At 41.2% G+C, this 15,045-nt stretch overlaps 1 protein-coding gene across 4 annotated transcripts in view; it reads left to right on the top strand.

The window, feature by feature from the left end:
• RFX3 (regulatory factor X3) overlaps nucleotides 1-15,045 on the top strand; it is a 456,270-nt gene that overhangs the window by 116,596 nt on the left and 324,629 nt on the right. For 2 of the 4 annotated variants that reach the window (XM_077475024.1, XM_077475022.1), the window contains exon 2: nucleotides 14,518-14,659. The exons of 1 other annotated variant lie outside the window; for it this stretch is intronic. In XM_077475024.1, coding sequence (XP_077331150.1) covers nucleotides 14,518-14,659 — 142 coding nt within the window. The remainder of the gene's footprint in view (nucleotides 1-14,517; nucleotides 14,660-15,045) is intronic. One more of the 4 variants, XM_077475023.1, reaches the window with a different exon arrangement.

Raw genomic sequence — 15,045 nt, 5'->3', positions numbered from 1 at the left:
ATAATATTCTTGTAACTTTTTCAATTTGATATATTTGTTTTCACTTGTATACAATTTTATACGTGTACCTTATCCTTAAACTTTCAATAAATATGTTGTACCCACATTAGTGTAGTTTTATGATGTATGATACATAAATAAATGGCCTAATTAAACCTGACGTTGTATATACTTTAGTATCAAGTGATGTGTTAGGGTCCGTTCACACAGGGGCAACTTTGGATCCGACTTGAAGTCGTCCCAAGTTGCCTCAAGTCGCGCAACATGATAAAATCAATGTAAGTGAATGAGAGCCGTCTTAATGTACACTACTGAAGTCGCTCCGACTTCAGAAAAGGTTCCTGTACTACTTCAATCCGACTTGTAGGCGACTGGTACCCATTGATTTCAATGGAAGTTGCCTCCAAGTCTGATCCCCTGTCTTAACTGAAGCAACTTTCCAGGAAGAAAAAATTGTTTTCTAGGCAAACCCCTCCTTCCCACAGAGCTGATTATTATGTGATTGGCCACTGGCAAAGTCCCCTGTCCTGGAGGCAACTTCAAGTTGCCTTGTAAGTTGCCTCAAGTCGTGCTGCAATTCACACTCAAGTCGTGTCCAAGTTGCCTCCCAAAGTCTCACTGGAAGTCGTGTTGCCCCTGTGTGAATGGACTCTTATAGCAGTTTTTGTTTTGGATAGATTTGGAAAAAGTAAATGTTTCTGTATATTTTTTTTTTCTGTACCTCTGACAACCTGTGACAGCTGAAAAAGATAAAAGGGGAGCTGCCATTACTGGATCAGGAATGCAATAATAACACGACAGAGGTTCCAACCCTTCCCCATTTTACTGAAAAGTGTTTTGGTGCAATCTATGCCCCTACTGGGAAGATTTCCAAACTCGCTGTCCCAAGAGGAACTGAAGGCATATCTCCTCAATGGGGTCATGGACCATGTTAAAAACCTTACTGGGGTCCTATCACTATCCTATTTAGTGAAAAGCAAAAAAAAAAAAATTGGACTGGGTTTAAGCTGTAATAATGACTACCATTTTCATTATATTTTACACTTAAGAGTATATAACAGTATTTTAGAATTCTTTATATCAAAGTGAAAATGAACAAAATGAAAGCTTGACATACTGGCCATCAGTGTTTTGCTTGTTGCAAAATCTATCATATTTTATAATAGGGTTTTTTATTACGTAATAATATGCCAAACTGACCTATTACCTTTTCTCAGCTAATGGAAAGTGAGCTTCCTATTTTCATTAACAAAGAGCTAATTCTTCATGTGATTTATACCGCCAGTCAGGGATAAAGGAACATTCTTGCTATTTATAATGCAAACTGATGTAAAAAAAATTGTCATGCATAAGATATTATCATGATTATGAGCTGCTAGAGGTTGTTTTGTCAATGTTTGTTTTAGTTAGAATAATTCCTGTAGTCCCTAATTTGTTATAAAGCACTGTTCCTGAACATATACTTAAGGCTGATCTGGTTTACTCACCAAATAATTTGTAGATTTATGCAACCAGACTTGTGCTCCAAGCACCTCTGCCAGACAGCACAGCTAGGTCTGCAGCCTTCATAGTTTCATAGTTTCATAGTTAGTTAGGTTGAATAAAGACACCAGTCCATCCAGTTCAACCTGAGTGAGTGTCTACAATTGTCCCTATCCCTGTACATTGCACACTCATGTTGGTCCCTACCCTCAAGGAGCCCACAATCCAAGGTCCCCATTCATATCCTAGGGCCAATTTTGAACAGAAGCCAATTTACCTACCTGCATGTCTTTGGATAGTGGGAGGAAACCGGAGTACCCGGAGGAGACCCACGCAGGCACAGGGAGAACATGCAAACTCCAGGCAGGTAGTGTCGTGGTTGGGATTTGAACCAGTGACCCTTCTTACTGCTAGGTGAGAGTGCTAACCACTACACCACTGTGCCGCCCTTCAATGCAGTGGCAGCATGTCTTGTTTAAGGATTTTTTTAACCACTTGCCGCCCGCCCTATAGGCAATTGACGGTGGCAAAGTGGTTTCATAATCCTGATCGGACGTCATATGACGTGATCAGGATTTGGGGGCGCGCATCGCGGCGATCGTTGATGCGGGGTGTCAGTCTGACACCCTGCAACTACGATCTCGGTAAAGAGTCTCCGACGGAGACTCTTTACCACGTGATCTGTCAGACGTGAGTAGAGGAGAGCCGATCGGCTGCTCCTCTGACAGGCGGGGTCTGTGCTGATCGATTATCAGCGCAGCCCCCCCCGAGGATGCCCACACTGGACCACCAGGGACGCCGCCAGACCACCAGGGATGCCCAGGACAAGGTAATCCTCCCTAGACCACCAGGGATGCCAGTCAGTGCCCACAATGGATGCCAATCAGTGCCCATAATGGATGCCAATCAGTGCCCACAATGGGCATCACTGATTGGCATGCATTATTGTTTGGCACTGATTGGCATCCATTAGTACAGTACAACATAATACAATGCCGCCTATCAGTGCCCACCTGTGCCGCCTATCAGTGCCCATCCGTGCTGCCTATCAGTGCCCATCCATGCCCATCTGTGCCGCCTATCCATGACCATCTGTGCTGCCTATCCATGCCCATCTGTGCCGCCTATCCATGCCCATCTGTGCTGCCCATCCATGCCCATCTGTGCCGCCCATCCACGCCAATCCGTGCCAGCTATCCGTGCCAATTTGTGCCACCTATCAGTGCCCATCCGTGCCACCCATCAGTGCCGCCTATCAGTGCCACATATCAGTGTCCATCAATGCCACCTCATCAGTGCCACTTCATTGGTGCCACATCATTGGTGCCCATCAGTGCCACCTTATCAGTGCCCATCAGTGATGGAGAAAACTTACTTATTTACAAAGTTTTGAAACTGAAACAAAAAAAACACATATTTTTTCAAAATTTTCGGTATTTTTTTATTTGTTTAGCAAAAAATAAAAACCGTAGAGGTGATCAAATACCACCAAAAGAAAGCTCTATTTGTGGGAAAAAAATGATAAAAATTTCATTTGGGTACAGTGTAGCATGACCGCGCAATTGTCATTCAAAGTGTGACAGCGCTGAAAGCTCAAAATTGGTCTGGGCAGGAAGTGCCCAGTATTGAAGTGGTTAATGTATACCCCACTGGACCAATTATAAGTCTTTAGTTTGAACCATGACGGAACTTCAGGAAGAAATTGTGTCCAAATTGTACCCCAAAGAAAATTCCACTGCACGGTGTGCCGACAAATGTTTTCAAAGAAATTGAGCATGCCGATTTTATAACAAAAAAATGTCAACTTCACATTCTCAATCACAATTTTTTTTTTTTATAAAGTAAATGTTGTAAACTACTTTAGTAGTGAGAAATTAACATCCTGCATTCTCATGCCTCAGATCAGCCCCAATTCATGCACCCACCTCTGTACCCCCTTGTCTTTTTCACCACTGTAACCTCCTGCTCATCTGCCCCACCAATGTTCCCCCTTTCTCATCTGCCCCACCACTGTACCTCCATGCACATCTGCTACACCACTGAACAATCTTCTCATCTGTCCTAACACTGAACTTATCTGCTCATCTGCACCACCTGAACATCTGTCCCACCTCTATTCTCCCTGTTCATGTGTTCCACCGATGTACTTCCTTTCCCCTCTGCACAATTGCCCCACCTCTGTACTCCCTGCTCATCTGCCCCACCAATGTACCTCCTTCCTCCTCTGCCTCAACACTGAATCCCCCCTGTTCATATGCCCCATCACTGTACCCCCTGCTTTTCTGTCCCACTGCTGATCCCCCTTCTCATCCCTCCCACCACTGTACCTCCTGCACATCTGCCCCACCACTGTACCCCCTTGCTCTTCTGTCAAACCTCTGTAACCCCCCTGCTCATCTGGCTCATCAATGTACCCCTTTTCTCATCTGCCCCAACACTGTACCTCCCTGAAGATCTGCTCCAGCACTGTATCCCCATGCTCTTCTGTCTCACTACTGAATCACCTTCTCATCTGTCCTAACCCTGAACTAATTTGCTGCACCACTGTAACCCACTTTCTCATCTGCCCCACCAATGTACCTCCTGCACATCTGTCTCACCTCTGTACCCCCCTGCTCTCCTGCCCCACCTCTGTTCCCCTGCTCTCCTGCCTTACCTGTCACGGTACTACTACAGTGAGCCGGCAGGTGAGCAGGTGCCACGGAACCCCCCAGGGTGTGGAGTCTAAGGGCTAGCCTTTATTCTGCCAGGGACCCCAGGTCATGACCCCCGGGTTCACCCTGCTCACTAGGGGAGTACCAGAAGACACTGTCAGACACGGATGGATGGATGAAGCTAAGGAGAGTAGGATAGCGAGCCAAGGTTGAAAACAGGGACCACCCCCCCCCCCCCAGCAGAACTGCACCCAATCTCCCATCACAAAATCTGATGATTGCAACTACAACAGTTAGAGAACTGAACAATGTTTCCCATCTTTTACTATGTGTGGGGGCACAGAGCCTCCCCCTCAGTGCAGGTGTGGCATGGGGAACTCTGAAATCGGGATACATTAGTGTCTCACTGACACTTCCCTGCTCTGCTCTGCTGATGGGGAGGGAGTCAAGTGCCGGCAAAAGAGGCTTGGCATGCCTCTTGCAGCACCAGTGCCGGGGGTTGCCTACCCCTGGTCTACATTATCTTTGTTTTGTTTTTCTCTATGGACTTATTATGCCTTTGCTATAACCATAATCCATGAACGGTCTATTGTTTAAATCATATATATGTTACTGTCAGATCTTTTTCAGTTAAACTATTGAAATATAAATCTCCTAAACCCTAACCTTAATCCTAGCCGTTAAAGTGTTTGTAAACCCTCCCATATACACAGTGAATTGACTGGCTTCAGGTGATACACAGAGATCAAAAACGAATCCTCCTACATAAGTTGTACCAGTTATCTGCAGTCTTCTCTTGTCTACATCTGTTAATTTTCCAAAATGTATATAGCTTTCTGACCATTGAGAAAAAAAAGAGGGTTGAAAAGCTTAAAGAGCAAGTAAACCCTGATGAGTTTACTTCTTCTTTCATTCCCTGCAAAGATAAAGCATAATGCACAACTACTATGCATCACATAGTAGTCCATTATGTGTCACTTACCTGACACAGGAGCCGCCGAAGTCACCGCTGTCCCCTGTAGTCCGGCGCATCCAACTTCTCGGTGGGTCTCGCTGCTCCGCCGCTGTCATTCGGCGAAGCCGCGATGACGTCACTCCCGTGCATGCACACGGGAGCCGCCACGCGCAGCATATCGCCATTGACGGCGGCGCGCTCAGTGCCGTAGACAGCGGTGCCTGTCTTTCGGCAAATATCTCCTAAACCTTGTAGGTTTAGAAGATATTTCTTGGACCTACAGGTAAGCCTTAATCTAGGCTTACTTGTAGGTCAAAGTGTGTTATAAGGGTTTACAACCACTTTAAGTCACACTCTACAGAGCTCAGTGATGGGAGCTCTGAGAGCTGATTAGAGGGAAGGGACACCCCCCCCCCCTCACACAGCACATAGGAATGGAGCTGCGGCTGTCAATCAGCTGGGGGTCCTTGCCCTGTTACCTTTGTTATCTTGGTGTCATGAAAACTTGTCAAAAGCGATTCATGCAAACAGAGGAACAAGGCAGCAAACAGAAATGACTTAGTGCCCTTAATTGAGACGCACTATAAAAGGATATGCTTTTTCATATTATATGTCTAAGGTTTACAACCACTTTAATGTAATATTTGAATAATTCCTACCACAAAATAACTCCTGAAGTAGATTAATTAGTGACTCCAAAAGATAAAAATAACCTCTCTTTGGACACTGAAAACGAATGATCTGTTACTATTATCCCTAAATGTGTAAAAATGTTTCCCAACCATTCCCTTGTTTTGTTTTATTTTATTCTTTTACAGCTAAAATATGTTTCTTATTTCTTCTAATATAACATTGATTTGCTGAAAAGTCCAAATTAAGATGAGATTACTTCAACAATCATTAAGGCTTCATGTACACAGGACGTTTTTACAACCTCTCCTGAATGATTTAACTTGATAGATAGTAACTCACGTTTAAAACGTCTGCCGTGTTTACTTGCCACGTTTAGCAGCGTTGTGCCGCATTTGCGTTTAGAAGCGTTAAAAAAAAAAAAAAAAATATATATATTTTTTTTTTTTTTTTAAATAGCCAATAATGCAAAACGGCTGTAAACGAAATGTGGCTAAACGCGATAAACTCAGCGTCTGAATCAATTTTTTGCATTACAAAAAAAGCCTCTAAACTGAACTAAAATGCCCAACTGCTCCTAAATGTCCATTTAGCAGCACTAGTGTACATGAGGCCCAAAGGACTTCAAACACTGGTTGACAACCTGCATTAGGAAGCTTGTAGTAGTGCCAAGAGCCATACAAATCATATTATACATACAGGCATACCCCACTTTTAAGTACACAATGGGGTTTATTTACTAAAGCTGGAAAGTGCAAAATCAGGCTCATGTCTGCATAGAAACCAACGAGCTTCCAGGTTTTATTACCCAATATTAATTAAACAAGCTGGGGTTAGAAGCTCATTGGTTTCTATGCAGAAGTGAGCCTGGTTTTGTACTTTCCAGCTTTAGTAAATAAACCCCATTGTGTACTTAAAAGTGGGGTATGCCTGTACTTTGTTATAAGAAAGACAATATAAAGAACACAATGCAAGTGCAAAAGAAAGCAGGTACTAAGATGACCACAATCTAACTAGACATATACAATTTTTTTTAAAAGATGGTAAGCAATACCTATTTAAAATTAAGAACTTGTATACACTAATAAGTAATTGTATTTTTGATACATTTGGAAGTTACCAGTCATCACTAATGTGAGATGGTACATTCTTTAATTCTGTTTAGCAAAATTACTGCTAAAAATACAGACTTTAAAGTGTATCTCAGTGAATGAGCAGAACACTGTGATTTTGCACGTCCTAAGAGAGCAGTGGCGTTTGACAGATAAGTGAGATAAGTGTATTATTAGAATGGTTAAAAATGACCATCTGCACAGTTCACATTTTTCCTTTGGCAGAAAAAAAAACAGATGTAAGGTGGTAATTTATATTTCAGGCTTAAAGCATTCATGAACAAGGTGGGTCACGGTCACCTAATATCAAGACAATTTTTTGCAGTTCTATAGATGTATTTTTTTATTTTTATATTTTTTGGGGAGCTGTGTGGTCCATCTTGATATTTCTTTTTACAGTTTAAATATTGTAACAGATCACCTTTCTTTACGAAAGGATTATTGCACCTTTTTTTCATTCAGGCAAGTGCTTTAAAACCCTTATCCATTGAGGCTGATTTACTAAAGGTGAGGAGAATGTTCACATACAATTGTGTGATGATTCACTTGATTATTCAGTAATGTAAAAAAGTCCTGTTTAGGATCATCTATGTCAGGGGTAGGCAACCTCAGCCCTCCAGCTGTTTTGAAACTACAAGTCCCATCAGACTCTGACAATCACAGGCATGACTCCTAGAGGCAGAGGCATGATGGGATTTGTAGTTTCACCACAGCTGGGGGCGAGGTTGCCTACCCCTGATCTATGTGCTGCACACTTTGTTGTACTAACCTCCTATTTGACATTACGTTTTTGCTCTTCTTCAACTATGTGTTAAACTTTGTCAAACTCAATAAAAATTATTGACTCAAAAAGCCCTGTTTAGCTAGTTCCCCCTTTTTGAGTGCCTCCATAGCAAGCGGTTTGCTGTAGGAGCACTCATGCGTGCTCACTCCCGAGTCCCACTCTGTGTGTTCATAAAACAAAAATGCATGAAAAGTAAAAAACCTTCAGCCTTTAGAACCACTTCAGGTAATAGAATGTAGCTTAAATACTAAAAGTAAAATTTAAGGATTTGATGTTGAAGTTCTAGTGGTTAACCCTTTTCCTTCCCTTTTAACAGGATTTGTATGCCCAGAGAGGTGGAAGGGTGGGGTATTGGGGTTGAGAAGAACTGCCCAATCACATGATCACCGTGATTAGCTGTCCCAAGTCACACTGACTCCTGATCACTGCTAGAGACCGGGAGCTGTCGAATGTCTACTCAATCACTGTGCTGAGTGTGCTTTCAGCACAGAAACCTCAAGAGCCCATGGACGCATTTGTACAGCGTGTGGGCATTAAAGCCCACCCTCTTTGTCACCATACATGTGCGTTATGTGGGTGGCAAGAGGTTAATAATTGTCAAGGCATTATTTAATAGGTTAAGTATTGACTTAAAGAGCATGAAAAGTTGTCACAGGAAGAGGAGATGAGGGCAAATCTTCCAATGGCGAAACCTGTTCTAATGGAAATATTATAATTTTGGAAAGATCTCACACAGACAAATAAACTTACAGGGGTGTTAAAAAAAAACACTCTACTGTATCCAAAACTAAAAACACAAGCAAGTGTAGCCAATAAGGATATGGTGGGAAGGCACTAATGGAATCAAAGAATTTCCAACTAATGAATATTATATTTGCTTGCTAGGTGTCAAGTCCTGCTCTATAGAAGCCATGGTAACACATGCTGGTACCAAAAAGCCTAAAACAGCATTTTCTTTGGAATAAGTATAATATATTATAAAATATAATATTAGCCTATATTTGCACTATATACGGGCTCTTCTGGGTATGCATTTTGCCATTGGGTTGTAAACGAATGATATGCACCTACTGTACTGAAATGTGGCAATAATAATATATAAAAATAAGCAATCCTCTTATTTTTAGAATACATAATGGAATGAGACACGTGGATACCTTTTTGTTCTAAGAGGGCTTTATTGGGCTGCAAAACTAAGGGGTTGATTTACTAAAGGCATATAGTCTGTGCACTTTGCAAGGTGCAGTTGCTCCAGAGTTTAATAAATGAGGTAAACTTTACTTTGCAAAGAAAACCCAATCACGTGCAAGGAAAAAAAAAAGTGCATTTTTGCTTGCACATGATTGGATTATGGAAGTCGGCAGAGCTTCTACTCGTTTACTAAGCTCTGGAGCAACTGCTCTGGCAGAGTGCAACTGCACTTTGCGAAGTGCACAGTCTATTTGCTATTAGTAAACCAACCCCTAAGTGTTAGGTAAAGGTTTTCAGGATAGATCAGAGACTACATATACTTGAGAAAAGTTTGTTCATTTTAGTTTGTTTTCAGCACTCCAAAGACTGTTCAAACCATGGGAAACACAGTTGTATAGTTCTTAAACTTCTCAGTTGTATGTCATGCCGGTTGGCATGGAAAGGGCCATCCCCAGCACAGGGAAAAGTTTAATTGTATCCAGTCTGATAACTCTGCAGTGACAACTCTGGATGTTTGTAAAGAAATCTCTTCTAAAGCGGATTGGGTTTTAAAGTTTACTGTTTTAAAGTCAACTTTTAAAGGAGTGACCACACCTCTGAATCACATTATATGAAACCTGGACTGAATGGGTGTTTTTCACCTTCAAATACAAGCCCCCTTCCACCTTCCCTGCATTCCTATTGATACATCACAATAATGACCTGCCAAACTGGCCAATAAAGGTGTATAGAAAGCAGCAGGAAAACTGACACTACAAAGAAGTATTGAAGCTTTGCAGAGTTAAACAACCATTGATTCTGGGGTAGTGGGGAGGATTTACAGACTTCCGAAGTGTCTAAACCTCTTGTATTCAGCAGTGTAACCCTGCTGTTGAAGGATTCCTACAATTCCTGTGTTCTTAATGGACTGCAAGATAGAGATTTTATGACAGCCACAGTGTACAGAACAGAAAAGCCTCCATATTGCATTGAACTTTACAGAAAATTATATCATTGAATGTAGGCAGAGGAAGACTGCAACCCTGACTATGAAATATAATGATTTTTGCACTGATTTTATCATTATTAACTGATCCTTAAAAGACTAAACAGCTGGTGCTTCAGTTTTGACTATTGATTTTCGGATGAATTGAAGACATGGTTGGACTGAACACCAGGGAAAAACAGCTTATCTTTGGTGCACTTGAGGGAGTAAAAGGAGAGGCCACACACCATCCAGAGCACCCTGGATGAGAACTTTGGCAAGTGGAGTATACATGAGGGCTTAGACCCACAAAGCGCTCTTTGACCTTCCTGTCATAAGGGGGCAATAATATTTGGTGAGTTTTCACTCTTCTCACATGTGGTGATACTATCCAATGTGTGCATATATAGTGAAGAGGAGTGATGAGGATTAAGACTTGGAAAGGTTTTCTTGGTGGTGTGGGGACACTTATTGGATGATATCTATGGACTCACAATAGACGTGTACTATTTGAATATATAGTGCACAATTTTTTTGTTGTATGTTAACCCCCCTGACGGTATTCCCGAGTCTGACTCGGGGTGGATTTTTTATACCAAGAGCGGTATCCCCGAGTCAGACTCGGGACTGCATCGCTGGATCCAGGAGGAGGTTTACTTACCTTCTCCCTCGGATCCAGCGTTGTCTCCCCGCTGTACGAGCGAGCCGTGTCTCGCTCGATACATTACATCGCCGATCTCCGTGCCCTGCGAGCGTTGCGATGCACGGGCATGGAGATCGGCGCCAAATTCAAAAAGTGAAACAAACAGTAAACATACAGTATAATGTAATCTTACAGATTACATTGCTGTATGTAAATATTTCACATCCCCGTTGTCCCTAGTGGTCTGCCCAGTGTCCTGCATGCAGTTTTATATAATAAAAACTGTTCTTTATGCCTGGAAACTGGAGATTGCCCATAGCAACCAAAACTGTCACTGTACATCAAAAATGATTTTAGACCAGCTAGAAAACAGCGATAATAAATTAGAATCACTCGCAGAATTGAGCGATAGCGATTTGTGGGGAGATCCGTCATCAAATACTGAAAAGTAATGACAGTGACAATTCTGCAACTGAGCAAATTTCAGTGTTTTTGATTTGATTACATTATTGAATAATTTTTATTATTGTTATATTATTATTTGGTACAATTATTTATAATTATTTATTATATTATAATTTATGATTTAATTTTTCAAACTTTATCATACCCGGGATGTCTGCTAGACTCTGGTTTGGACAGATTTAAGAGAGTTATTCCTAAGAATTGCAGGACTACAATATAAAACGCCAAATTTTCATGCAAAATAATGGTACCGCTTTTAGCACCTAAAATCCGAAATAATCGTACCGCCAGGGAGGTTAAGCACCTTACTTTCTTTTGCATTTTTCAAATCCCAAGGGTTCACTAGGGTACCTAATTGGGCAGCTACACCATTCATTAATTTTTTTGTTTTTTTTTGGGGGGGGGGGGGGGGGGTTAAGGCTATTATGGCAATAGTTCACAAGTGTGCCTTCCCTTTTTCTTTTTTTAATATATTTTCAGCAACACCAGGAAATAAGGTGGGCTGCACACAGTAGACTGTTTTGCTATGATTATATTTATTTATTTGGTATTCTTTTTTTACCTGGAAAAGATAAGCATAAATGTGTTCTTCTAAGTACCATTTTTATAACAGTTTCAGAATGTAAGAAGTTAGGCTGACCACGCACAGTTCATTTTTATTTTTCGTTCAACCTTCTGGCTAAACTGATTACTCTATCCATACAAACTAGGTGGATGGAGGAATCCCCCCACCGGTACATTGAATTCCCGAAAGCGGCACCTGCTGATTGTCTGTCTGAAAGTTTTCTCTTCAACAGAGGTTATTTGAATAATCGACTTCTGTCAAGCAGGGAAGGCCACGAACTGATCAAAACATGAACATTTAGATCAGTGTTTTGCCAGCTTTATTGTATTAGAGATTAACATGGACCTTCCATTAGAAGCTAACTCTTAATTATTATGTAGTTGAGTACAATAAAGCATTGCTATAATGTTATGCTTCTGGTTAGGTCCATACTCTTCATTTTAGAATCTCCTGGAGGCATTGTTTTATTACTTGTATATGAGCCCAGAGAAAGCCTTGATGTCCTTTCAGTGCTGTCATTGTCTCCTAAAGCCCCGTACACACGAGCGGACTTTTCAACATCCAAAGTCTGACGGAATGATTCCGGCAGACTATTCGATCGTGTGTGGGCTGCAACGGACTTTTGATTCGCAAAAGTCTGACAGACTTTAGAAATGGAACATGCTTCAAATTTTTCCACCAGAACTCTGCCGGACCCAGTTCCTACCGAAAAATTCGCTCGTGTGTATGCTATTCTGACGGACTAAAACCGACGCTAGGGCAGCTATTGGCTACTGGCTATGAACTTCCTTATTCGAGTCCAGTCGTACGTCATCACGTTCAAATCCGTCGGAGTTTGGTGTGATTGTGTGTGGCCAAATCCGCTCATTCGGAAAGTCCGTCAGAACTCTGTCAGAACTCTGGCAGAACTCCTTCGAAAGTCTGTCGGACATAAGTCTGGTCGTGTGTACGCGGCATTAGTCCTTACGTATAAAGTCTTCAATGTGCATACATGCCAGCTATACATAGATCCCTGTTTTTCCTTTTTCTGTACTCCTTTTGCTATGCTAGTGAATGCCAGAAGACATAAGGGGTATGATGTCATGTGCCCAAGCCATTTGTACTCTGATAACAGTTTCCCTTTTAGGTTTGCAAATATAGGTCTACTTTGATAGTTTTGTAAATGGGTATATGTCTGAAATAGCCAATGAAGTGGGTAGAATTATTATTATTAATATTCAGGATTTATACCATGCCAACAGTTTGTGCAAAAATGTACAAAACGGAGGGAAACAGTACAGTTACAATACAATTCATACAAGAGGGATCAGTGGTCCCTGCTCTTAAGAGTTTACAACCTAAAAAGCAAGTAATTGCTCATTAGTTTCTCCCCTAATACTTACAAAACTATGACCTGATTGTTTGCAACTTTTATAAAAGTTTGATTGTTCATATTTATTGTAGGGTCCACTTTAAAGCAGAGTTGAGCCTAGGTTATAGACATTAAACAATTTATATATTGACCTTATAGGCCAGTTGCATATGGGTGTAATCATTTGCTGATGTTTACTCAGGAACTTGTTGACAGAAAGTCTGTGAGTAAAAAAGACTGAGTAAAGACCTGAGTAATGTTGAGTATAGGCAAGTAAAGGTGAGTAAGCATATAGATGAGTAAAACTATTCTTCATGGCAAGTGTTGTAATATACGTTACTCATTTATACTCACATACACATGCTTATAGACGAGTAAACACACGTACGCGAGTAAATGACTGCACTCAAATGTAAAATTTTCTATTTTTGTTTTACTTTTACTGCTCTGTACTCATCGCTGTATTACTGATCTTTGATCATGGTTCCATAGACAACAATGCATCTTTTTTCAAACCAGTAAAAAAATGCAGCTTTGGGGAAATTCACCCCTAAAGTTCAGAACTGAAACAGTGAATTGATTCTAGTCCTTTCTCCCACTCTGCTCTCCTCCTCTTTCTGAGCACCTGCTCTGGGTTTATATTGGAGGTTGGAAGGCTGGCAGGCTGCCAAGCCTCTTCTAGGAGGGGGAGCAGAATAAATTGAGCTACTAAAATGGAACTGAAAGTACTTAATGCTGTAAATGTTGAGGATGACGCTGCAGCTCAAGGTCCACGTGTTTTAAAGCTTTTTTAACTACATGTTAAGCATATGTTAATATTTGAGTATCTATAGCTTGGCCACAGTTCTGCTTTGAAGCAGGACAGCAAGTACTGATATTTTGAACACACAGCTGACTGTCTGTGCAGTAAACCAATCCTCGAATGTGGTGGTTGCATTTTTGTGGGCTTTTTCCCACTCTTTTTCACCTTGTGTTCAGAGTTGTAAGGACTACTAAAGCCTATGGCAATATATATATATATCTATATCTATATATATCAATATTTGCGTTTGCAAAGTGGCATGGGCTAGGGCAGCACGACTTCCAGGGGCAGCACTTAACCAACCACACATACATAAATACATTCCCGTACATAATAAAGGGTGCCTGCCTGTCAGTGCCATCTAAATGAGTTCCATCATTACCATCCATGCACAACTCGTGCATTTTTATTAGTAGAATAGTGTACGGTATATTTACAGTTCTCTCATTCTGGGTTTAATGTCTCAACCAAGTTACGGGAGTGACAGTTGTCATTCTCTTTTAGTGGTTGGTTCTATGAGTACTCATGCGCTGTGCATAGACTGTCTCTTTTGGCCTTTCTGCCCCCAATTTCAGCATTTATAATTACCGATCTTGTGGGATACCAGGGCTATTCAGTTGGGGTAATGTGGGGAATACTATTTATTTGACCCAGGGGTCAGGATGTAAAAACCAAACCTTGTATACAAACCTACTTAGTAGTTAACTCACTTATAGAGCCATATCATGTAGCTGACCTACTGGTGGATGCGTAAGTATTTTCTTATTATTTCTGTCTGTTGCACTGTTTAAACGTGCCTGTAGATTTGTTGTTGTTGTTGTTAGAAACATTTTTAGTTTTGCAATTATGTATGAAATGTCTGATGTGTTTGCGTGATGCCATTAGTGACCCCTCTTCCATACAACTCTGGCACTTTTAGATGCGGCTGAAAAACAATCTAGATGAAGTTACTGCAGCAGGAACATGCCAAGACCATGCCATCGAGACTCACAGAAACTGGATGCAGCATGGAGGTGACATGTTCATTTTGAGGAAAGGGTTGGAAGGATGTGAAATGGGGAGTAAGTGTTTATGATATAGTTGGCAATTCTTGTAACCCCAGTCCACTAGGGAAGTGATAAGGTCCATAAAGCATAGAATGTATTTAATCATCGTCTTTATTAAAATATGTAAAGTCGGTGTAAAAAGCCATATAAGTCTGTTAAATAATTGAACATTGCTATCAAAGACAAACCTGTTAGGGGGTGGATTACAGGTACCCGAACCACCCTTTTAGACTCCATTTACTGTCAAGCATTCCCTTTTGTAGGCCTTTTCAGGAGCAGGACATTTAAACGTGTCATTCTGTATATTGTATATTAGGTATTCGCATAATATGAATTAATAAATGTCCAAGTTGAAATGTAACTGTGCTTGCTCCAATCCCTATTACCTTTATTGAAAGCAG

The sequence above is a fragment of the Lithobates pipiens genome, unplaced genomic scaffold, assembly GCF_037356315.1.
Source record: "Lithobates pipiens isolate NorthernLeopardFrog02 unplaced genomic scaffold, aLitPip1_a1.2 Scaffold_13, whole genome shotgun sequence".
In the NCBI taxonomy this organism is placed as follows: Eukaryota; Metazoa; Chordata; class Amphibia; order Anura; family Ranidae; genus Lithobates; species Lithobates pipiens.
The sequence above is the reverse complement of the archived record's forward strand: the minus strand, read 5'-3'. Positions and strand labels throughout refer to the sequence as shown.